General features: G+C 40.5%; 1 protein-coding gene across 9 annotated transcripts in view; it reads right to left on the bottom strand.

Annotated features, from left to right (window-relative positions):
- LOC124794963 (la-related protein Larp4B) overlaps nucleotides 1-26,875 on the bottom strand; it is a 358,294-nt gene that overhangs the window by 57,244 nt on the left and 274,175 nt on the right. For all 9 annotated transcript variants that reach the window (XM_047258683.1, XM_047258691.1, XM_047258684.1 and 6 more), the window contains 2 exons: nucleotides 7,601-7,741; nucleotides 6,270-6,482 (listed from right to left, as the gene is read on the bottom strand). In XM_047258683.1, the coding sequence (XP_047114639.1) occupies nucleotides 6,270-6,482; nucleotides 7,601-7,741 (354 nt within the window). The remainder of the gene's footprint in view (nucleotides 1-6,269; nucleotides 6,483-7,600; nucleotides 7,742-26,875) is intronic.

The following is a 26,875-nucleotide window of genomic DNA, read 5'->3' as shown; positions in this document are numbered from 1 at the left end:
ACAGTGGTAGTTCAGCAGCTTCAGCTTACAGACTAAACTGGGCTAGCATAAAAGGCACCCGTGGTCAAACAGATGCCACGATGGTGAATAGTGTTGAGACTGAGAGGGATGCGAGTGCAGATGCATAAAAAAGCACCCATGGTCGAGTTTCGAACAGACAAGGCACCGGTACAAACCGAGGAGGGTGGTTCGATTGGCACCCCAGGAAGTGCCATTGAGGACACGTAGGACATTGAGGAATTGTGTACAGTGGACTGCCAGGTAAGACCCATGGGAGGACCAAGAGTGTTTCCTATCACACATGAGCCCCAAGCATTTCATAGTTTCAATGAATGAAAGGGCAACAGGCCCAAGTTGTAAAGATGGTAGGAGAAACCACCTGTGTTGCCAGAAATTCATACAGATGGTTTTGTCAGTCGAAAAGGGAAAGCCATTGTTGATGATGCTCCAGGAGTAAAGACAATGAAGACATTGCTGAGGATGCCGCTCAGTGAGACAGGACCATGGAGAACTGCAATAGACGGCAAAATTGTCAACAAGAAGGGAACTGGACATGCCCAGCAGGAGACATACCATTATAGGTTAACGGCGATAGCAAAGAGGACGACACTCGGGACAGAACCCTGAGGCATAGCGTTTTTCTGGATACAGGCGTCCGACAAGGCAGAACCCACACGCACCTTGAAAACTGTATCTTTTAAAAATGCCTGAAGGAAAAAGGGCAGGCAGCTGAGGAAGCCCCACATGTAAAGAGTACAGATACCGGTTCTTCAGCAGGTATCTCAGGCCTTCTCCAAATAGAAAAACACGGCCATAGTCTAGGATTTCCGCAGACTACCATTCATGGCATAGGGGGACAAAGTAACTAGATGGTCAACTGCAGAATCCTGCACTCTTAAATCCACACTGTACATTAATCAGGAAATCGTGAGACTTGAGTCATCATACCAGCCGGACATGAATCTTAAGTTCCATCACCTTGCAAATGCAGCTGGTAAGAGAAATGGGGCAGTAGCTAGAAGGAAGGTTTCAGTCCTTACAGGGCCAGGTATGGGTACGACGGTGGCTCCGCGCCAGTGTCCAGGTAATGTGCCCTCTGCCCAGATGCAGTTTAAAGTGTTAAGCAGAAAATGCTTGCCTGCAAGAGAAAGGTGCTGCTACATCTGAATGTGGATGTCATCTGGCCCTGGGATGGAGGATCGGGATGAACTGAGAGCACGATCGAGCTCCTCATAGTTAAGGTGGCATTGTAGCACTCATGATGGGGAGAGGAGAAGGGTATCGCCCAAGCCTCCTCCACTCTTTTCCAATGGAGGAAGGCGGGGTGATAGTGGGAAGAGCATGAAACTTCTGCAAAAAGGTGGCCCAATGTGTTGGAGATAGCAAGAGAGTCCATGATAACATTGTCTGCAACTGTTAGGCCAGAAATTTGGAACGGAGGCCAGCCAGGAATTTGAGGTTGCATGTCTGCTTTGCCATGTCCTTCAAGGAGTGAGGGGAAACGAGAAACGAACTATAGGTGCCAGATGGAATAACACAGGGTTTGTGACTAGCCAATAACTTTCAAGCAACTGGTTAGGACACTTTACTTTACCCGGATCTCTTAGGCAGCATGCTCATCAAGATACATGGGACAATCCTGACAGAACGCGGCATGAACGCCATTGCAGTTGACACACCGGGGAGATGGAGGCAGACAATCGCTCGTTTGCACCCCTACCACACGTTACACATTTTGCTGGGTCTCGACAAGACGTTCTAGTGTGATTGAAACAATGACAAGTAGCAGCCCATCAGGTTTGGAATGTACAGCTGGACTGTGATAATTTCATAGCCTGCTTCGATCTTCAATGGCAGCACCACTACCAAAGAATAGGTAAAGAGTGCGGATAGGCACTAAGGAGATGATGGATTAAACAATGGATAGCAATGACACCCTGATCAGAGAGGTTAGATTGGATTTCGGCCTCTGTTAGCAAGCAGTTGTTGCGCTTGAGTATCAGAAGTAGTCTCCAAAAGCAAAGTGCCATTCCATGAACAAGAGCAGGATCTCACAGGGCCGGCAATTTCATCAACACCTTTCTGAATAATAAACGGATTTACCTTGGTGAAGGACTGACTGACATGAGTATGTGAGACCACAAGGAACCGTGTGCAGTGGAAAGGGTCTTTGATCATTAGCCTCATTATGTTTATGTTTCTTAGATGTTGATTGGTAAGATGATTCACTCATTGCAAGAAAATTCCCCACAATTGCCAACACCTCCAATGGCGCACTGCTTCCAACTGGAGTCTCCCTTCACAAGGGGACACACCCGCCTCAGGTGATTGTTCACACCTCAGGTCACACATCCCGAACACCTGACAGAGGGACCAATCGGCAATTTGGGAAGGTTGCAGCTCAAGCAATCACCCCTCCTTGGACCTGGCCTGTACCAGGGGGTACATGCGAACCCTACCTGTCGACCCGGGGCTGTGAATTGTGTGTTACCAAGTCACCTGGCCTTCCTGAGTGCACAGGGAGGAGGAGGAGGAGGAGAAGAAGAAGAAGAAGAAATGAACCTCAAACGCTGAAGAGGAGGAATGAGAGGACAAGGGAAACAAAGGTAGGAAAAGGGAGTGAAAAACAAAAGTGAGACTGTTCTTCCATCGATGCAGGACATTCCCAATAACATCCCAGACATGTTTCCCAAGGGAGGGGAAAAAAGCATAACCAGAGGGTGGACATGCAGCAGGGAAGGGAAGGGAAAAAATGCTGCAAAGGCTGGGGCCCCATGTTAGCCAAGCATGAACCCCCCAAGGAGTGGCGAGACCCCCCACCCCCACCTGAGGGGGGGGGGGGGGGGGTTAGGCCTAATGGGCAGGATCTAAATATTAGGAGGAAATAAAGGGCTTCAGATCAGCAGGTCCGACCCACGAGGATACCCGCAGAAATGGCCAGGGTTTTGGCCTATCGCAAAAATCCACTAGTGTGACCAGCTAATCAGAAGTCACAGACAGCATGTTGATGAAATGGGACTGTGGTTATCAATACATGCAACAACTTGAGAATCAATCGTAATGAGCTAATTAGCAACACACACACACACACACACACACACACACACACACACACACACACACACACACACACAGAGAAGACTGTTGTGATTGGCAAGCTTTCAGACCCAGTGGCTCCTCCTCCTTCAGGCAGAATGGGTGAAGGAAAGGAAGAAGAATGAAGGAAAAGGGCTGGAGAGGCGTAGGAAATGGGGTAGATTTCAAGGAAGTCTACCAGAACCAGCTTCTCATCCTGTATGGTGAGTCTCGCCCGACCCGTGGTTTTGGGTGACTTTCCAAGTCTACCCCCTTTTCTAGGCCTCTCCAGCCATTTTCCTTCACCCTCCTTCCTTCCCTTCAACCCTTCTGCTGAAGGAGCCACTGGCTCTGAAAGCTTGCCAATCACAACAGTCTTACGTGTATGTCCAGCCACTGCTTGGCGAGTAGATCTTTTAAACTATGGACTGCGATTTATTGGTGGAACACTTATAAAATGCAGCAGGTCTACTAAAAGGACCACTTACACTATGCTTGCTCAGACCCTTCTGAAGAAATACTGTGTGGTGTGGGATCCGCACCAAATAGAATTGTCGGAGGACATAAAAAAGGTTCGAAGAAGGGCAGTTTGTTTGGTATTATCACAAAATACGGGAGAGTTCACAAGTATGATACGCGGATTAGGGTGACAATCATTAAAACAAACGTGTTTTCATTGCAGTAGAATCTTCTCATGAAATTTCAGTCACTATCTTTCTCCCCAAAATAAGATTTTTTTTATTTTCATCTACATATCGAGAAGTGCTCATTGGAGTAAGAGGAATCAGAGCTCACAAGGAAAACGATTTAAATGCTCATTATTCTGTGTGCTGGTTTGATAGTGGAATGCTAGAGAAATAGCTTGAAGTGGTCTGATTAACCCTCTGTCGGGGAATTGTGCAATGCAGAGTACTAGTGTAGACGTAGAAGCACAGGTTGGCTGGTTGGTTTCGGGGAGAGGACCAAACAGCGCAATCATCAGTCTCATCGGATTAAGGAAGGATGAGGAAGAAAGCCGCCCCCCCCCCCCCCATGACCTTTCAGAGGAACCATCCCAGCATTCGCTTGAAGAATTTTAGGGAAATCGCAGAATACCTGAATCAGGATGGGCAGATGCAGATTTTAACCGCAGCCTTTCAGAATAGGAATCCAGTGTGCTACCCACTGTTCCACTTTGCTTGCAGAATCCAGTTACTCCTATCCACAGTAGGTTTCTCCCTCAGCAGTTGCATCTTAGTTTTTCTATCTCTCTATTTCATGTTTTGCAGTAACCTCTAGTTCAAGAATTACTCCTGTGCTAGTTGACTGACTTAATTTAATTTTCTTCAAAGGTACAGCTTCTAAAGCAGACTGTATACTCTTCTCTTTTCACATTGGCAATCTAATAATTCCAAAGGCGATAGTGCATAGAAATGAGTTGAGAAGATGAATATCTGGCAATTATCAATAAGTTGCCCTGCTAGAGCTTTTGACAACCTTTGATGCATCTCCATGCCAATTTGGAATATTTTTCTGGTGACGCAAAGTCCCCCTTAAATTATCTTTTCAAAGAAAACTACAAAAGCCCCTTTTTTTAAAAAGTCCTATTCATAATCTTCAGGAACAAAATGACCTCAAATCCCTGCATTATTCTCATTAACAGAATTATTTCTTTTACAGTGTCCACTCATTTGCACTATAGTTCTCTTATCTTAGAGAAATCTATGGCAAATAAGATCCAGTTTCGTACAAAGCATTTCTGTATTCAGCAGTGGCACAACAATTTCTACTTTTGCTTATAGTGCTAAAAATTAACCAGAAAGAATAACTAACAAGTAACTGGATTCTATTTATTTCAACGCAGTGGTCTGGAAATTTGCTTGCATTTACAATGCACGTGTAATGGTCTTTCATCCCACTTCTCCCTTCCCGTATTCCTAATGATGTGACGCCGTTTCACCAGCATTCTGCGCGAAAAGCCCGTATGGCATGCCCTCGTTACACTCATTGAATCAAGGCCCACGAGAAAGGCATATTCAAAGCAGCTTGTTGTTACAAAATATTGCGGTCTCTGACATTCTGGTGTTGGCACACACTTTTTTGCACTATGCTTTTATGTTGTAAATAGCACATTTTCTTTGTGACTAAATCTTTTATTTTGGCATTATTCCCTTGTTTATATTTTACTGCTGCAGTATTATTGTGGAGAAGCAGACTTAAGTAAAACACTGAGTATCAGTTTTTACCAATCAAAATTATAAAAATTAAACTCTAAACCGAAACAATTAAAAATTCCTGGAATTCTAAGAATTTTTTCCCCAGACGAAAAATTTCCGTTTTTCCCAGATTTCCTGGGGCATATACACTCTGCTCTGTGAGGCGTTGAGTTGAAAATCAATATCAAGGAACACCAAGATGAGATGTACAGTTCAAAAACTATTAATATTTGAAAGAAGAGTAATGAGGAAGATACAAAGATACCTCTTAGATAAAGGAGAATGAAGGAAGGACAACGGGATCTACCTCTTGATGCAACCAACAATTTTACAGAAACCAAAGAGCAGAAGAACCTAGTGGGTGGGCCATGTAGCCCATATGCTAGAGGAAAGACGGGTGAAGAATGCACTTTAGGGGAAACCACACCACACACCCCACCAGATGACCAACTCTGTGGTGGGTGGATGAGCTGGCGAGGGAAATGGCAGCCCTGGGGGTTGAAGACACCGGGAAGAATAAGCACAAAACAGACAGGAAAGAAGCAGCTAGGGGTCTGCAGAGCCTGAGATCACTGGATGTGTAAGATACATCTATAAAAATGTTTAAATGTCTTATAAATAATGGATTAAAAGCAAACTGAAAATTCTTAACAGGAATTCCTTTCTGTAATGAGACTCCCTTTTTATATTGTCTAGACAACAAAATCATTTGACAGGTAAGCACAGTAATCAGGATTATCCTCTAAATGTGATCCAGGCGTGCAAAAATAAAATTGAAAGTACATTCAAAAGAAAAAAAACAGCCTCCAGAAACATATCCTTCATATTTGTTACTGGATAGTAAAAATGTATTTTCTGTCTTTATCTTTTATAAATTACTTTAAAAAAGAAAAAAATAAACAGAAAAATTTACTGTTGCACACTTATGACACCTGAATTAACACTATGTTATAATCAGGCTCTTAAGATGTGCGTATATTTTTAATAAAATATACTTACATAAACATGAACTTGACTTCCAAAGTTTACATTCGGTGCCACAGAACTACCATTTGAATACAGAAACCTTTGCTGCCCCTGATACGTGTTAGGGTCATAAAGTGCAGGTGGTGTTCTGTAGCCATTTTTCAGAGCTACACCCATGGAAGGAACTGGAGGAATAGGTAACCTATTCATAGGTTTAGCCTTTATTCTTGCCATTATAGGCTTTCCCTGAAATGTGAAAATGTGCGTCAAGATATTTACGTAATCCTCACAGAACAGTAAGCACTATCTTAACAATGACCTTTCTTATTAACTTTGGCAATTATATATGAATTACACAAACCACTAAATATATGGTATTTTAATCATCGTTATAAAAAAGTAGAACAATTTACCACACTGATAAAGGAAATAAATTCCTTGATACACATTATTATTGTCAAAATTTGGTAAATAAAGCCATATAGAGCACTTAACACATATCAGTCATTATAATGTTTCAGTAATTGCCATAATCAGGTCAAAACTTAAAACTTATGAAGCAATGTTCATTGCATAAGCTTTTGAAGTGGCGTTAGTGTAAATAACAAAAATCAAATAGAGCCAGATGGCTTTATTCACGAAATGGCTCAAATGTCAGTATTTGATATAAATGTGCCTAAGCTGATACTTAACACGAAACTATTGCAACATTAGTAAATGTTTAACTCTAGTGATGAATTATATATTCATACGAAACAATACTCAGTGCCATGAATAACTCAACTGGGTTTATTTTGTCTGCAGTTGCCATATCAATAGTAATTCAGCCAGTGCAATGATTTTAGACACCCTATTATTAATAGGGTGGTCACCATTTTAAGTACGTAATACATTTATATTCTCAGTAATAGTATATTTGATGATGGTCTGCAAATAATTCGTGTTTTCCCAGGATAGTTCCTATCGTAACAAATGTGTACATAGTTACAAATGCTCATAGGCCTAATGGATGTGTAGACCAGCAGAATTTGCAACTCACTCTTGCTTTTCTCCACACTGCAAATAAAAGTTGCTGTCCTGTCTTGCTGTACCTTTCTATTCCCCATTGTAACTGGATTCCAAAGTCTCTTTGTAGAGACATGCCAGGTGAGTTTTAGTATGCTGATCAGTTTCCAAAATTGTAATTTTAAACCAATAGCCTAATGAATGCACAAAACTAATTTGAAATTTACCTTATACCAGATGATCAACATTAATATTGGCACGTTTCAGCCTACCCGAGGAAAAATTATCCTTCTACATGAAAGATTTCTCGAATTTCACAATATTAGGACAACTGTTTCTGAAACACGTAAATTATTTACCTGAAACTCACGAACTTCTTCACGCAAAAATCTGTAAGCTCGTTGAGCATCTTCATCAGACTCGAAAGTTACATACCAGGAGTTATTGTGCGCAAATTCACAGGAAATTAATTTTGGGCAACCTTCACCAGAGAACAGGGCCTGGAAAACAAAAATCAATTACAGTTAACAAATTCATCATAAACAGGAACACCAAATTCATGAAATAACATGTCTAGAGGATATTCATTTGCGAGAATTACTAATAACTTTTACAGCTACGCCTTTTAAAGAAAATTATACACTTTGCAGAATGTAATGCTCCCTAGGGGAAAAAAAACAAACACAAACCATTCACTTTCTTCTATAAGTGTCTATGAGCAGCATAAATCAGAAGCAAAAATATCTAATCTTAAGGAAAAGAATGCTTTCAAATATTAGAACAATAGCAAATTCTGCTTTTATGTGCACTGGAAAAAGAATAGTCATCACCAAGAGACCTGAGAAAAATTTGGAAAGCTGAAAGAGTACATGGAGGAAAACCTAAAAAAAAAGGAGAAGCTACATGAGAATCACAATACCAGAAGTAAACAAATTTTTTTGTAATATTCCTTTGTTCACAAACAAGGCAATGGGGTTAATTAATTGTAAAAACAGTTATGTAATCAAGATATGAAACTGGAGGGGGAGGGGAGAGGGAATCTAATACAATTCAGATTCTCATCCCAAGGTTTTGTATATTTCATACATTTGGATAAATTTTTGGAACTAATTTGCTGCATCAAAGACAGTTTATAACATTACTCATTACATTCCTTTTTTTCCCTTGTTCCAATAGACTGAAACAACACTGAAGGTTACAGTTCATTCACAACATCAGTACACGAGTACACAACAGACTTCAAATGAAAATATTGTTCTCCCCAATGACAAAGAAATTAAGACTAAACAGGAAACTCCAGGTTGGAATATAAATAATGTATGGAAAAGGTAGATTGCTACACACCATACAGATGAAACATCAAGTTGCAGACCAGCATGACAGAAAGACAAATGTAGTTTTTGGCCAAAGCCTTCTCCAGCAGCTTGGACCTGAGTAACTGTCACACGGCTTGTTGCTACTGCTGATACAGCTAACAGCCACACTTCTAGTGGCTAGAAGTGGGAGTAGGTACTGCTCATACCTAACGGCCTGTGCATTAGCATGAGCCTACTGGCAACTGCACAAGCGAACCTAATGTAAATAGTTGTGACATCATGCCAAAGGGAAGCAGTGTGTTATAATGTACTGCATTGTCTTTGTCCTAAAGCCTTTGACACATGCCTGTGCCTGCACTGTCTTCTTGTAAATGGCGCATTTCCTTTACAACTGAAGTTTTATTTTAATTTTTCCTCTATGTTTTATTGCTACAATAAAAAATTCCCAGAATTCTGAAAGTTCTCGGGTTTTTCCCTGTTTTCTCACAGATGAAAAAAATTCCTGGGTTTTTCCTGGATTACCTGGGGCATATACACCCCGGATGAGCAGCAACGTATCTTTTTCTTATATAGTGAAACAGTGATACGAGTATTGCCACAGAGTTGGTAAGAACAATAGTGTAAGTTAATTGTGACAGCTATACATTGCATTTAGAAACTAAAAATAACCTCCAAGAAAATGATGTGGAACACACAATCCAGGTTTCTGTTACAAAATCCTGGAAGTCAACAGCATCCCAAAATCAAAAAGAATAGAAAATATTCAATGCTCAAACACCAATTTTACAGGAGGATTACAGTCCTTCAGGCATGAACGTAAAATATTGGTAGTTTTGCTTGGGGAACATCAAGTAAGAATGGCAACACTATACAGAAATTAAAGAAATGTAAAAGAAATGAAAAGAAACTCAGGCATTTCAAATCTTAATTTGTAAATTTATTCCAATTTTGTAACTCTTACGTATATACACTGGTCGTAAGTGCTGCCCTCATTGCATTGAAACTCCTGTTTGCTTCATTTTCTGTTGGTACTGGAATTTCTTCATAGACTTTTCTCCTAACAATTAGTGTCGTACCCATTTTCAGGCGCCTCGTCTGCGCCACTGGCAGTTGTGTTGTATTGCCCACATCACAAGCTGCAGCTACAGTAACTGTTGTGTTAGTTTCACTCTGCGATCTTATCAACAACAACTTAGCTTTTTACAGATTAACAAACATTACTAGAGGTGAAACGAAAAAATTCAGAGGACTGATGGGGGATTGAATCTGATAGCATTTTAACTGTATTCCAGATTACAACCACTGTGCCACTACCTGATATCTACAAATCCACTTTCACATGCATACTACTTGACTTATTCAACACTTTCACTTGCCATAGCAATTCAAGCAGTTGTTTCGTAGTTAGAAATTTGATGCGAATTGTGTCGTTACTGTTATTTGTGCCTAGACAATGTCTTTTGTAAGAGGTGAACCACCCACAAAGAGAGTGTAAAAGCCTAACAAGACCTAAACACGTCTTCTCTAATTATAGTTGAGAGATTATTTATCTGCAATCATTACTTACATAGCCAAAAAGAGTGAAGTCACATAATATTTTTTAGTTTAGCAACAACTTCTTAATTATTTAGTTCTTTAAACTCTTATTTGTTCAACACAAAAGGTTTTTTTTTAATACCGCTAGGTTGTGAGCTACTGATTGCATCTGAACCTGATGTGATCTGAGAAATTTCACCAGTCACAGATGATCCCACTTCACAGCACGGTAGTGAGAGGTTAGCATTTATAGAGGGTGTTCAGGTCAAACGTATGATAATATAACATGTAATAACTTCGGAAGTAACATTTTTTTGATCATATGTTTCCAGAACTATGTTAACTCAAAGTCTTTACAGATCTATTACACCTCAATATGCGCACCATTAGTGGCATGACAGGTATCTAATCCATATTCCACTCCTCTCCAAGTATCTTGCGCATTGCAGCGTAACATTTCTGACTGCTGCACGAATGTCATGGCGAAGATCTGGGATATCAGAAACTTGTGTCTGGTACGATTTATTCTTGATAACAACCCCCCCCCCCCCCCCCCCCACACACACACACACACACACACACACACACACACACACACACACACACACACACACACAGGAAAAAAAATATGTCGTGATGTCTGGGGTTCTAGGGAATCAGCAATCAATCTCCTAATCCAGCAATCCGTGAACTCATGATTAAAGCAATTCCTCACAATGTTCACGAAATGGCATGGTGCACCATCTTATTGAAAGGTGTCACAAGGAAGTTGTGGCACAGCATACAGCCCCAAGATGTCTACAAATATTGCTGCATTAACTGTAGGCATTGTTAAGTACGACTGACCTACAACCCTGTCCTTCAACAATCCACATTTTCAAAGGGGCACATATGCAGTTCCTCACACGCAGCAAACGTGCATGTTTACCACGACAAGTATGAAATGTAGCCTCCTTTCAGAAACAGACAAAAATTGAGGAATCCCTTGTTTTTATCCCTTTTTGCTGAATTGGCTCTAAACAACTTCTGTCATGACCTGTTCTGATACTTTATTTTGTGATGCAGCTCCAATTCATATATCTGTAGGTGGAGCCTGTAACATTATGTGATTGTCATACCATTTTAAATCATTCACTAACCAAGCAGTCGCTCGGCAACAGCTACAGTTAGCAAATAACGTTGCGAGAATGTAAAAAAAACACACACACACGAACGTCCTGTGACGTGACGTGTTTATTGTGGAAGAGCTGTCAGAGATGCTGTGAGCTATTGACTTTGAAAGCCACTGCCCAAATGGGGACAAAATAACATTTTTTACACATTCTTTTGATGTACAAGATATTCTCGATGAACAGTTACTCACTCTTCTGTCTGTTGTAATTTGTGTCCGATACGCATGTCTTGCCACTGTCTTATTAATGTTTACAAAATATTATTTTAGTGTAATGTGAAAGTGCCATACCGCATAGCAGTAGATTTATGTGAGACGCTATATTGTGCGACGTGTATCTGGAAACAAAGGATTTAAGTTTGTTATCTAATTATTGCCATGAATTCAAAGTTAAATGGAACTTGTGTATGGACTAATTATTTAGTATAGAACCTATGTCTCACCATTCATGACCATACGTATTTAATTTTCTTTTATGTTTCTGCAAAGTTTGATAGTTCACAGTCATGAATTTTTTTTCTGAAATCTGACGGGAGTTGCATACACTGAAATATTTTTTCCGCACTTTATTCTACTGGTAAATGCAAGATAAACTTCGGTCCCTTAGGCCGGTATTACACTATCAAATTTCTTTGTCCAATATCTTTGTCAAAGATATTTGATAGTGTAATAGGGATCTTTGACAAATGTCGTCCAATATTTGATCAAATCTAGGCCGAGGCCGTATATTTGATCAAAGAAATCCCTTGTCTTCTGTTCACTGCAATGCGATATGTTACCACTCGGAGCGCTAGCATCGCTGCAGCGTTCTGTCGTCTGTAATGTTTTTATAACCATTGCCGGTAAATACAATTGGTGTGTGCCGACAACTACAGAATTAATAGAGATGTCTGAAGCTTATGAGGCGCTTTACAACGTGAGGCACCCTGAATACAAAAATACATTAAGAAGATTGGAGACCTAACCTGACCTAACCTAACATAACATAACATAACCCTCTCGTGTAGCAAGGAATCGGAGTGTTATAGTGAGCCTGTCTTCTGAAGATATAGCAGTTCTTAAGTGAAAATTGTGCTTTGTGATATGAGGATACACTTCATTGAGCACATACAGAAATGTATGCTCATCCATTCTTAAGTAATTGATGTACGACTTGACGTCTTCCACTGTAAGCTCACGTAACAAGTTTTGTTGAATGCTTTTATCGTGTCGTCGTAAAACCCACGGCTTCACCCAGATTAGATTAGTTTTTCGTTCCATAGATCCGTGCTGAGGAGATCCTCGTGGATGTGGAACATGTCGATTTTTTTTAAGCTGAAATAAAAATACTAATAGTATGACTAAATACAATACATCATTTGTTTCTATTAAAAATTTCGCCAATGGAGTAGAAGGAGTTGGCCAGTAGTAAGTCTTTCAGGCTCCTTTTAAACTGATCTTTATTTCTAACTAAATTTTTTATGTTTCCTGGCAAATTATGGAAGATGAGTGTTCCTGAGTAGTGGACCCCTTTTTGAACTAAAGTAAGTGTTTTTAAGTCCTTGTGCAGATCATTTTTGTTCCTGGTATTGTATGTATGAACTGAGTTGTTTGTTGGAAAAAGAGATATATTATTTACGACAAATTTTATTAAGAAGTAAATATACTGAGAGGCAGTAGTTAACCTGCGAGCTGGAAGTATAGGGAGAGACTCATTTGGGCCTACGAGAGTTATAGTTTTTTTTGTTTGTTTCTCATGCCTAGATAACTGTACAAACATATCGTTGCATGTATTGTAATAATCATTACATATAATGATCCACATGCAACAATATCTCTACGGAAGTATCTAGGCATGAAATACAAAACAAAAAAGCTAACCTGCAAATCTCGTACGTCCAAACGACAGTCTCACTGTTCTTCTGGCCCGCCAACAGTTTCATTTTCTTTCTTATTTTCCCCCAGTACCAATGCAAGAATCTGAAGTACCCAGTTCTTTGAAGAGGTTTCTGCAGGAGGTCCGTGAATTTACTCCACAAATAATACGTATTACACGCTTTTGGACCTTGAAAACTTTTGTTTGACTTCAAGATTTACCTCAAAATATTATCCCATATGACATTATGGAATGAAAGTAGGCAAGCTTTTTCATTTTTATGTTGCCTATGTCTGCTAACACTCGAATTGCAAATACAGATTTGTTAAGGCGTTTCTGCAGTTCTGTGGTGTGCTCCTCCCAACTGAATTTATTATCAAGTTGTAGTCCCAGGACTTTTAAGACTGTCAACCTCGTATGTATGGTTCCATTTTTTCCCCCCACTTCTTTTCCGCATGTGCACACAATGCAATTGGAGTACGTAGAACTGCTGCGGTTAATAACAAGTTGTTGTCAGCCATCTTGAACTTTGACGAAAAATTTGATGACAGTGTAATACCCCTTGTAGCGCTACGTCAAAGATCTTTGTCAAATATATTGGACGGAATATTGGATCACATCTTTGATCAAATCTTTGACAAAGAAATTTGATAGTGTAATACTGGCCTTAGGAAATTCATGTTGAGGTATCCAAAAACATTTTAAATACACATTTACCCTTCTCTGCAAAACAACTTTTGTCTGATCAGCCTATTCAACAAGAAACAGTCAAAAATTCCTGACTAGTGAAGCTATTGAAAACCAATACAGTAACTAGTTACGTCTATTGGCCTAAAATACAATATGTATCATTATGTGCTTTTCTCTGCAAATATATTTCCACCACCGATTATAGCTGTATGTTAATGCACAAAAGTAAACATATTGTTATAAGCCTTTTATGAATGACATCGTGTACTATCAAATGAGGTAACTAACTGCCTACTTGCTTGTCGGATTGACTTACAAGAGCTCTGGTGGAAGTACATACATATTAGCTCAACTGATTTTGGAACTGTAAGTGTGTGCTTGGCATAGTGGCCCTACATTGAAAACAAACAGTTTCCAAAGCTGCTTGTACTATTTCTTGTTGTTACATAAATGGAAACATCACTTGGTTGTAGTATATACTTGTACCACAAGAGACACTGTATCAGTGTAACAGACTTCAGCTCTGCGAGAAAAAGCAACAAAATGCCTCCTGCTGTTGAGTCCACATGGCTGCTGTACGTTATCATGAACGACAGATGTTATAGAGTTCAACTTGATATGGGCTCACTGATTTTGCTCAAACCACGTTTAAGTAGAAGCAGTATAAGGTAAAATGCACTGTAAGAATTTTTAGTAGCACAAGAGATTTTTGAGCAACAATTGTCAAGTAAGTGGCGTGACAGTGGTCAAGTGCACTGACAGACAATATGCCAGCTCAGGTTTGATTGCTGCTACTACTGTATTTTTCCTATTTGTTTTATTCCTCACAATATTAAACTATTATTTATAAAATTTATATATATTTCAACAACTCAATTTACACACATAAAATATTAATTTATCATAATTAGATTCTGTGTATCTTTAGAAAGGAATTATTTTAAATGATACCTTTCTGACACTTTGTAACTGTGTCTATAGTTGTGAACAGCATCTCGCCATGTGTCTTTAGTAATTTTCCATGAATACCTATTCTATTGGAAAACTGAAACCCAACCAGAATTTTCTAACTGATTAAGTATTTAAAAGTCTGCCAATAGATATGGTCCTCAAGTTGCCGGTACTGTCAAGAAACTAGAAGAAAAATATAATAATGTTGTTACTTGCTCGAAGTTGGGTAAACTAACAGAAGAGCTGTATGCAAAATGTTTGGAAACAACATTAAAACTATACATAGCCAACAACAAATTCCTTCTGTTGGTGGATTCTCAAGGGGTGGCCAAGCAGATTTGATAGTGTATGATGAGACTTTCATAATGAACAAGGCAAAGGAATGCGTACTCTTCTTGTTCAATCCTGTGATGCTGTTTCTATTGCCAAGTCAAAGATCTAACAAAGATTATAAAGTGCTCTAGAATTACTGTAACAACAATTATCATTAAGATGATATGCAATTAAAATGCATTTGATCATGCAGCATAAATTTAGTGCTCCTCTTTTCATCCCAATGATTCGGTGTGCATCAAAATTGACAGAGTAAAGACTTACTTAAATTAAGTATACTTTTCACTGAAGCATATTTTAGAATAATGTCATTGTTCAAAAAATTCTTTCATTAAATGTAAATGCTATAAACAATACTTAGGTTTCTAAATGTTCCTTTAATGACTATCCCACTAAAAATGTAATTTAACTTCTAGCAGTTAATTACCTTAATTGCTAGAATGTTCAGAAATTTTCCATTAATTTGAAAATTCATTGAATTATATAAATTAACTGTTTTTACGAATTAACCTACCTTAACTAAATCCAATACATTAATTTTACATATAATGGAACTAGTTGCTGCTGCTGCTGCGTTGGTGGTGGCGGCGGCAGCAGCGGGATGATTATCAAAACCCACACTGGGGAAATGCTAGTCAGTTCGCTTGACCAATGCACTATGCCATACTTTATTAACAACACAAAACAATCCTTCCTCAAACTCCACTCTAAAATCTTTAGAAGATGTGATACCTTTTCCTAACACCCAATCACGCGAGATACTCTAGGAACTTCTAAGGGGTTTTCAACTGCATGTACTTGCACAGTCTTAGCCCAATTTGTGAGCCCCGATCCACACCCTCTCCCTTTTGTGTGTTCACCTAAGGTGAAATGCTATATACTGTTGGCCCTTTAACTTCTCAATAAACATGAAAACCCAAGGCCATGCTTAACATTCAATGCAAGAAGACATGATTATACAGGGTATGTTATACTACATTAGACCTGTTCAGGAGGCAGCTAGGTGCGTAAGAGCATTCTCATCACCAGGGCCATAAGCACTCATTGTATAATATGCATCTGAAGTTGTCATGTGACATGTGACAGGGGGGGGGGGGGGAAGGGCAAACAACTGCCTTCATGAGATATGCTTTCCAAGGGATGATCATAGTTTTGGTATAGCCTTAACATATATACCTACTGCACGGCACTGAAAGTGGAGACTAACTCTTCTTAAATAGCTTCATGACCTAGTTAGAAACATCAAAGTGAAAGTCAGACACACCAAAATCATTTTACACCACATCAGTGCAGGATGCCCACATTTATGATATGTGATGGTGCCTTGAGATGCTCAGGGTGCTTCAAAACTCTGAAGACAAAGAAAAAATTCAATTTCCAAAGGCACTACACCACTTTCATGCAAAAGATTATGGACACTTTGAAAGCAAAGAGAAGCAGGGTTGCAAAAATTGAAGTCCTGATAAGTGATGTGACTTAAGGAAGTATGTCACATATGAGTGGAAAAATTGACACCTGAGTAATTTTCCTGAACATTTCCACTATGAAAAATGTACTTTTGTTTTCAGGAGCACCACTGAACAAATGCATCTGCAATCAGACCAAGTTATCATATTGCTTTTCAGATCATCGAAGCAACACTCAAGTTTCACTACAGGAGAGTTTATAAAGATATGTTTGGTGTCTTCAGCAGCTGTGCATACAGCTCCTGAGAGACTTCTGAAGTTTCAGACGGGGTCCCTTGTTCAAAAATTTGACACAGAATTCAAGAAACAGCTAACAACATTTCAGATAAAGTAATGGTTCTCGCAACAATTTTTTCTACCTTAGCTTTGGTGCTGGATGGGTGCACTGACATTTCTGACACTGCTCAGTAGGCAATTTACATTTGGGGAGCAGATTGAGGTCTAATCACAGAAGAGTTACTGGACTTCCGTCCTCATGTCAGACACTAGAAAAGGGGCAAATATTCTCACGTGTGCACACAAGTGTTGAAAACATCAGTCTGTAATGGAATAATCTCACTTCTGGGTCAATGGACGCTGTAGCATTTACTGTTGTCTGAAATATCAGTTTTGTCGTTCTTTTACCAGAGATGGTAAAATCATTGCCTGTTCCACACTAGATTTTTGCAATACATTACATTCTCTATCCAGAGAATTTGCGGACTGAAAGTGTGAACATGAGGGAAGTGATAACTGTTTTGACTTTCAACAAATTTCACCCACAGTCCTGCTCTCACAAGTTTAAAGCCTTTTTGGGAGACATAGAAAGCACTTGCGGCAATGTGCCATATCATAATGAAATACACTATCTGAGTGGAGACAAGGTCCTCTTGAGATATTTATGGACAAGTCATAGGCCTGTTGCTGAATTGAAGAAACAGTAGATAGCAAATTTGGCCTTCCTCCAAGACATTACATAGCATATGACTATTTTGAATTCAGCACTGCAGGGTGAACATGTTAATTTCAAAGATGTACAACTGTATTCAGGGCTTTACAATGAAACACACACTGTGGAATACACAGCTAGGAAGTGGGAACATTGCACATTTCTCAAAGTTAACTTTTAAGGACGGGAGCAGAGCAACATTTTGAACAGTATCAAAAAACAAGGTCTATTCAAACAAATTCTGCAACTTTGACCACATAATTTTTCTATGGTTACCTTTCACTTAGTGCATAGTCTCCTTTGAAATACTATCCTCCACAGTTGATACACCACTCCCAACACCATTTCCGCTTCCAGAAGCAGTCTTGGTACGCCTCCTGTTGGATGGCGCAAACAGCTATCTGAATATTTTCTTTTATCTCGTCTATCATTGCAAATCATCCTTTCAACAGGGTTTTCAACTTTATTTCCAAAGTCCACAGGGGCCATGTCTGGAGAGTGTCTAGGATGAGGCACCACTGTAGTTTCAGTTTTTGTGCAGTAGTCACGCACCAACAGGGATGACGTGACTATCGTGATGCAAGAGCCACGAATTGTCTCACCATATTTCAGGCCGTTTCCTCCTCACATTTTCTTGCAGGTGTCCCAACACCCCGACAGCACCATTGATTAACAGTTTGTCCCTGTGGCACGAATTCATAATGAACTAATCCTTCAAAGTCAAAGAAAACTAACAGCATGGTTTTGACATTTGACCTGACATGGAGAGAGTTCAAGAACCTTTCCCGACCCAGGTGAAGACTGAACCTTTGTTTCAACATCATAACTATAGACCCATGTCTCATCACCAGTTATGATGCTCTGAAGGATCTTCTCTCATTTACACCATCCAAAACCTCTGCACAGATTGTGAGGCAGAGGTTTTTCTGGTCTTTACTCATGAGTCATACGGTGAACGTTATGACAGCACAATGCATTCCAAGGCGCCATGGTCAGAATTTCATTAGATGATCCAACTGAAATGTTAGATTCTTCAGCATCAAAGGGCATCCTGAACGAGGGTCACCTTGTTTCGTCCGGCCATTTTTAAACCATGTGTACCATTCATAACACCGAGTATGGTTTAAGCACTCATCACCATAGACTTCCTGCATCTTTTGATGTGTGCCTGTAAAGATTTTCTTGAGTTCCATGTAAAATTTAATGCCGACATGCTGCTCCTCTAACTCTGCTAGCTCAAACTTCGCAAGCTGTGCGACAATGTTCTACTCAATGGAGCACTGAACAGTAACTAACAGACATACAACAATGAAACTTCCAGCAGTTACACATTAAACACAGGCGTGTGCAGTGACGCCAACTGCATCTCTCTCCAACACACCATTGGTGTGAAATTACACATGTTCTAGAATTTTTGAACACACCTCGTATACTCAGTGATGATTGCCACGAATCCGAAATCCGTTTCCAAGATTATGAAAAAATTAATGTCTTTTCACGTCTCTTTTCAGTTGACGTTGACAATGTGGAAACCGAGCAGCAGTTACAACTTTTAAACCTACAGTATGACAGGCAGTTGCGTGAGAAGTTTAATTATAAAATTAGTCTATGCAACTTTTATAAGAACTTTCCTCAAGGCAAATTTCCACTAATTTACAAGTTCACAGTTATGACTATGTCTACGATTGGATCAACATCCTTACTTGAGCAACCTCCTTCTGCTACAGGGAGTGAAATGTATTCACAGCAGCTTACCGACTGACTTCAATTTTAACAGGCAAGTGACACTGGACATTGCCAATTTTGTTTTCCAGCCTGATGTCGAGCCTTATTTGGCTATTTTGCATAGCTATTATACTCTTTTCTCGAATGTAGCTGTACTATGCATCAATGCTGCATAGTACTGCTACCTACGGAAGCTCGCATTAAGTCTGTGTCAAAATTAAGCAGCTGAGTTGAGAGGAAGTTTATAATTTTTACATTCAGTTTAGAAAAGACAAAACAGCTCGTTCTTTAATGACAGTCCTTTCTAAGGAAGAGGCTTTTACAGGAATTTTTAAGAGAGAACGGGATTACGGGTTTGGATGACTGGTTTGTTCGTAAATAATTCGAGTGAAATGACAAAAGCAAAAAGTTCACCTCTAAGAGGTCCAAAAAAATTGCATTTTGTTCTATTGTAGATCCAAATGCTTTGTCAGTGGCCTCTGTTTTAACAAAGGGAGTCTGGTTATTCTCAGTGGTGCGCTTGCTGACTGGTGACAGTGATTTAAATAAGAATGCACAGAGACGCCCTATGTCTGTATAATGGAATGCAAGTTGTTAAAAGCTTTTCTTCGAATCAGTAGTGCTCAAAAAGTGATACAACATATTGTTGCTTTAGTGAACAGCAAGGTATGTAGTATTCATTGACATCCTGTGTTATTTTGTAATGTTTAAATAAAATGGTTACCTAACACAAAACGTCAAATTTAAATTTCATCCTAAAACAGCATTCACCATAAACTGCATCAACCATAAGATACCATGTTTCATAATTAGCTGCTTCATATTCTTCACTTCATCAAAATATTAAGAGAAATGTATGTTTCATTTTCATTTCTCATTAACCCTTTTGTTGCAACAGGTGTGTTCTCTGCATTCCGTGCTTCGGCATCTTTTGTATGCTGGTGCCTGTGCTGAGCGATGACGTTCCGGGCAATATGAAATACTTATCTGATTTTTCAGGGACTATTAGGTGGGGTGGGGGTGGGGGAATTTTTTCTTCTTTTTTTTTGCAGTCTGACACCTTCCACTTTATAAGGAATACAATTTCCTTTCATTATCCATCGTATTTACTGTGCTGCATCGAGTTAATTAAAACAGTGCATGAAATTTTAAAGATTGTGCAGAGTTAAAACACACTATGAAAACTTTGATCACATACTGCAGCGAGTGAAAAGTAGATAAAATGTCGAAATTTCATTTAAAATTGAGAGCAAAAAGATCTACAATTTTGTTCTAGAGTTGGCGCGTTTTATATCGGAAGACGATCATTGCAAATCGTGTAGTCATAGTAATAACGATTCAAGGTATTAAAATAAGTATTTCTTTGCAAATGACAGCACACAATGAGGCACATATGTTGTATGATAAATACTCAATACTTTTTTATTAACAGAAAAACAAAAACAACTCGTCCGTAGCAGTGAGAGGTCAGCAGCTCCAGAGACACAGATGTCCATAGCACTAAGAAAACCAAAGTAGCCCGTGGAAAGGCACGGCAGGATGTGTATAGACACCCACAGGAGGGTTACTACCACCATACTAGAAAATAAGTTTTCCATGAAATGTAGTAATAAATAACTGAAGCGATACATCTCCTTATGACATTACAATCTGCTGTAGAACCTTGTTTCACTGCCGCTCCTCTTGCAGCTCCTTTCACCACCATATGTAGCCGTGAGCCAGCCATGTTTAAGGGTGCAGAAACTACTTATGTCATAAGCACCCATGTCGTAATCTTAGAACATCAATAAGTAAAAGAAGCTGAAAGCGACTATGCGATATGTTATGCCCCACTGACAAAAGGAAAGAGCCAATACCAAGGACGTCCTTTGAAGAAAGATCCACGAAACACACTGTAGAGAGAATGGAGGTCCCAAACCGAAGATTAAACATCCTTCGCCACATTGCTACGGCGGGGGAACAGAATAACACTGAGACCCTGCGTGTTTGCTAAAATGACCAATATGTTAGGCAGCAAACTTATACTGGAATGTAAGCGGTTAAAAACAGGCCATTGGGTCAGGAAATGGCAAACCATCAGAGGTTCGTGACAATGAGCGCACAGAGGTGGCAGATCAGCATGTAACAAATGATGGCTGAAAAGACAGTGCCCCATACTCAATGTAGCTAAAATGATCTCACTACAGGATGGCCGAGAGGTGGTCAACCAAGACGTCAGGAGATGTTTCATACCCCACAGTTTGTTCCCGCACAGGGAAGACCAGTGGTGATGCCAAAGTGACACCATCAGTCAACAGACAGTAACAGAGAGATCATCTGAAGGAACAGAAGAGCTAACAGGCTGAGGTAGGAGGCCACAGTCTTGGCAGTAGCATCAGCAGTCTCACTTCCTGTCAGATCAGTGTGACCAGGAGCCCACATGAACATCACAACTGCTAACTCTACAGTGAGCATTGGGAACTTTCTTGGACCCACTGCACTAAGGGATGGATGGTTTACAACACACACAGGCTCTGAAGGGCACAGAGAGTCAGAGCATATACACAATTAAAAGGCCCGCGTCAGTAAATGTACTGGTTGGCCTGATAAGAGAGCGAACAGATCTGGAGTAAAAATATAGCAGTGATCCAGAAGCCAATGCCAAAAATGGTCAGTGCCAATGATGAAGGCACACCAGACACCACAGTCTGGTCTCTGAACCACCAGTGTACAAGAAGGTGCTATTGCTAAACTGTGTGCGAAGGTCAAGAAACTAACAGCAATAGAACCCAGAGTAGTGTCTTTGGGAAGCAAATACGTCCAAGACAAACACGGACCATTCACACCCATTGGGAACATGGCAGGTAATGTATAGCTTAGGTGGTGGAGCAGTAACCGAAATCTAACGCGGAGAGGTAATACAGAAGAAGGGCAGGCCCAGCAATGGCAGTCAAGGGAATCATCGAAAAATGAGACCTAACATGGATGGCCAGGAATGGCAGGCAAACAGCCAACTGGGCTAGTGTAAAAGCCTCCATCAGCCAAATGTATTCCATGATGGTGGATTGTATCAAGACAGCATAACATGGACAAATTAACAGCCAGCAATAGTCTAGTTTCAAACAGACAAAGGACCAGAATAAACAGAGGAGGCTGATCTGATTCAGTCCACAGGAAGTACCACTTGGGACACACAGGACATTGAGGCATAGTGTGCGGCCAGGTAACGTAAGTGGCAGGACCAAGCCCCAGGAATTACATAGTTTCAGCAAACGGAAGACCAACAGGCCCAAGATGTGAAGACGGTGGAAGAAAGCCACTTTGCTGCAAGAAATTCATACAAACTGTTGTCAGTGGAAAAGCAAAAGCCATTGTTAATGCTCCACACCTAAAGAAGAGAGACATCACTGAAGACGCTGCTCCAGGACAAGTCTCTGGAGAACTGCATTAAACTGCGAAGTCGTTGGTGGAAAGGGAACCAGAGATGTCTGGTGGGAAGACAGCCATAACAACAATAACCCATAAGTGCCGTGCGTTGCCATATGGCAACGTTTGTAACACTTTTTTAAAATCGTTGATTCCACGACATCAACGAAGCAGGAGCGTTGGCAGCACTGGATTCCGCTCCACAAGACTGTAAAGATAATTACAATGCAACAGTTTTAACAATACATTTAAATTCTGCAGCGTAAGCAGTGTTTGAAGTCGTCGTCTGCTGAATGACGAAGAAAAATGGAGTATAAGTTCGAGTAAGTGTTTTACACAGTAACTTACGACATATAATTGGTTTTTTAGTATGGTTGTGCTTTAAATACTCACATATATATTCTTTGGAGGTTACTGCTTGCTGTGAAATAAATTACGTTCATTTAGGCCTTTTGAACGTCGGTGTTGCCATATGGCAACGCTAGGCACTTGTACTCAGTAAAAGGACGAATTTTCTCTTTTTTGTTTTAGAAGAGGTTTCTCACTTGCTGAGGCGCTGGAGATTCTTTATAATGATGATATTGAAGGTGATGTGTTTGTTGAGCCCCAAAATTATTTTCCAAGAAAGATCGGGGGTATCCTGAGACAGCAATAGAGAAGAATGATTGATTATTGTATGTGCGGTGGCTGGACAACTCAGTTGTCACACTCTCCTCTTCTTCGTGTGGTGCACAAGAAGTTGGCCAAGTCAAGAGATTCTCGCAACTAAAAAAGCGAAATATAATGATTCCCAGACCTAAACTGGTAGCCAAATATAATACATATATGGGAGGTACTGATCAGATGGATCAGAATCTAGCATGCTCTTGCATTGCAATAAGTAGCAAGAGATGGTACTGGTTTCTCTTTACATGGATGTTAGATGTCGCCATACAAAACAGTTGGATTTTGTATAATAAAGCAAGAAACCAAACTATTTCTCAGCCTGATTTCAAGAGAAGTAGCAACAGTGTACTTGCAAAGACACCAAGCTTTACCAAAAGGAGCCAGGAGATCATCTGCATCAAGGGCATGTTCCGACAGGCACATATCCTATTCAATTAGGTTTGATAAGACTGACCACCTCGTCCAGCACACAGAAGGAAAGACGAAGAAAAGGTGTGCACACAAGGACTGTAAAACTATTGTGCGAACAATGTGTTCGAAGTGTAATGTGGGATTGTGTATTGACCGTTTTACTCCATTTCATGTAAAATAAGAGTTCAAGATTTGATTATTAATTGTACTGTGTTATAAAGTATCAATTGTATTATGAAGACTGAATAATAAATTTGCACAAAACTTGTATATGTAATAAGAAATTTCAATAACCTACTTATTTTAGTTGAAGTTGTAAGCCATATAAATTTAGGTAGTGAAAGCGCTTAGCGTTGCCACATGGCAACATCAACTATCTCACTAATGGCGGTAATGACTTTCGTCGAAACAACTCTTGTTTAATTTATGCCTTTTACATACATAATGTAATTTTTTTTTTAAATTACGAAAAAATTAATTCTGGCACTAATGAGTTAATGGCTACAGCAAAGAGGACAATGCTCAGGATGGAGCCACGAGGCACACTATTCTCCTGGATAAAGGTAGGTGTCCGACAAGGTCGAACCCAAACATCCCTTTTGGAAACACTCATCTTGTAAAAATTCCTGAAGGAAATGGGGAAGGCAGCATCTGAAGACCCACATGTATAGAGTACAGAAGTTCAGTCCTCCAACAGGTGTCTTAGGCTCTCTCGAAATCAAGAAACACAGATTCAGTTTTCTGCAGAAAACTGTTCGTGACATGGGTTGACAAGGTGCCAAGATGGTGAACTACAGAACAACACACTTGATATCCACACTGTACAGTGGTTAGTAAATTGTGCGAGACTAGCCACCACATCAGCCGGGCATGAATCATAGATTCTGTCACCTTGTAAACACAGGTGGTGAGAGGAACTGGGCAGTAGCTAGAAAGAAGGTGTCTGTCCTTACCAGGTTTAGGTATGGGTATGACAGGCTTCACGTCAGTGTCTGAGAAACATTTCATCTGCTCAACTGTGATTGTACGTACGAAGGAGAAGGTATTTGCCCACAAGAGAAATGTGGTGCAACATCTGAATGTTATCATATGGCCCTGGGGCAGAACATCAGGATGAAGTGAGAGCATGGTCTTGCTATCTCATGGTATCACTGTAGAATTCACAATTCTGAGAGCAGAACAGCATCACCCAGGCCTTTTCCACACCTTTCCAAAGGTGGAAGGCAGGGCAATAGTGGTGGAGCTCAAAATCTCTGCAAAAATAGTGACCCACGGTGTTCGAAATAGCAGTAGCATTCACATCTGCTGCAGTCAGGTCAGAAATTGGGGAATGGACCACGGTCCCACAAAGCCAATGGAGGTTGCCCCCACACAATGGAAGAGGGAGTGACACTGTTAAAAGAACTAGTAAATTAAATCCAGCTAGTGTGTTTGCTATCCCAAAGAAGGCAAAAACACCATGCATGCAACTGATAACAAATACAACTCATTATCTTAGGATGACTTAAGAACAAGGGGAGCACGTCTCCACATGCCAATCGCATCACGGCATGCCTCGGCCCACCAAGGAACCAGGATACAGCGCAGTAAAGATGAAGTGCGAGGTATGCCAACATTCTGTAGCAGTATGTAGCAGTAAGGGTAACATTCAAAAGATTCTCTACCTGGTCATCACAAATGCGGAAATTATGTTCATAAAAAGATCATCAAGGCCTAGTGAAGTCTCCAGCTGGCCTCAGGAAGCTGCCAATTGGGTTCATACACACTTGAGGTCGGAGTCAGCAAACAGATAGCGCACGGGAAATGGTTGCTTGAGAACATGTCAGAATGGACCACTTAAGACGACAGGCAAGCTGGGCGGTGGAGAACTAGAGGTCCAAATGGAACTAGGTGCTTGCAGAGTCTGAATGGAGTGTGTGCGCACATGTACCAGTGTTAAGGCAATGAGGCTGAGTTCATTGAGGTCAGCCAAGAGGGAACCTCTCTGACAGGTTCTTGAAGAGCCCCGAAGGGGATGGTGGGCATTAAAAATCACCACGAAGCAGAACAGGGTGCAGGAGGTGATCAACCAGCTGGATTAAGTCTGCTCTGGCAGTAGCGAATGACAGAGGGATGTAGACATTAAAAAGAGAAAAAGGTGAAATTAAGAAGGAAATTGCCAACTTCAACACCTGGCAGCGGGTGATGGTTCGGCTAGGACACCACCCCAAGTGAGCAGCATGGCTCTGCCGAGAGATGGAATGCTATCCTCAGAGAGGTCAATGAGAACCAGAAGGAAAAACGAGAGGTGAAAGTGGTTGTGAGGGCGCAATTTTGTTTCTTGGAGGTAGGAAACAACTGGACTCTGCAATTCCAACAGCGGACGTAATTTTTTCCTCGCCGGATCTCATGCCACAAATGTCCCGAGGGAGAAGAGTCATGACGATGAATGGGAAGGACGAAAAAAAACTAAGGGCAGTCACCTCTGCAGCTGCCGAGTGCTGGCTTTCGAAGACACTTCTACAGGGCACAGAGGCTGGAGGATCCTGTTCTGTGAAATACGACGGAAGATGTCGGCACTCTCTCTGGGTCGGCCTGCAGACTCAAGGGCAGAAGAATTTTAGGTGGTGCCCAGTGGCGAAATGGATGTCAGCCACGTGAGGGTATCGTGCAGTGACACAGTTTAAGAGGATTTCAGAGTCGGGGTAGATCGTTTGCCTTTGTACTATTTCATAAGTGTCTTTACAGTTTGCAGATGACTCAGATGGTTGTTGGCTTGAGGGACATAAGAAGTCTTTGCGGAAGTGTTCCTTTTGTCCTTTCCAGACTGCCAGTTGAGTAGCAGGTGATTTTGCCACTGGGGATAAAGATTTGGTGGCTTGTTGTGCAGTTGTTGGAGAAGGAGACAGTGGTGCTAGCATGATAATGGGCGATTTCAGAACTGCAGTAATGAATTGGAGGTTGAATGTCTGTGTGGTCATGTCCTTCATGGAGCAGGGCATAGCAAGAACATTACTGTAAGTGCCATATTGTAAAATGTACGGCTTTAGATCAGCCAACAACTTGCGAGATACAGTACTTTTTCCTTCACCCGGATCTCCTGGACGGAACATTCATCGAGATACATGGGACACTCACAGGTTGAGGCAGCATGGTCGCCACTACAATCAGTACAACGAGAGGAGGAGGAGGCGGCCAATAG

The sequence above is a fragment of the Schistocerca piceifrons genome, chromosome 4 (assembly GCF_021461385.2).
Source record: "Schistocerca piceifrons isolate TAMUIC-IGC-003096 chromosome 4, iqSchPice1.1, whole genome shotgun sequence".
Classification (NCBI taxonomy): domain Eukaryota; kingdom Metazoa; phylum Arthropoda; class Insecta; order Orthoptera; family Acrididae; genus Schistocerca; species Schistocerca piceifrons.
The sequence above is the reverse complement of the archived record's forward strand: the minus strand, read 5'-3'. Positions and strand labels throughout refer to the sequence as shown.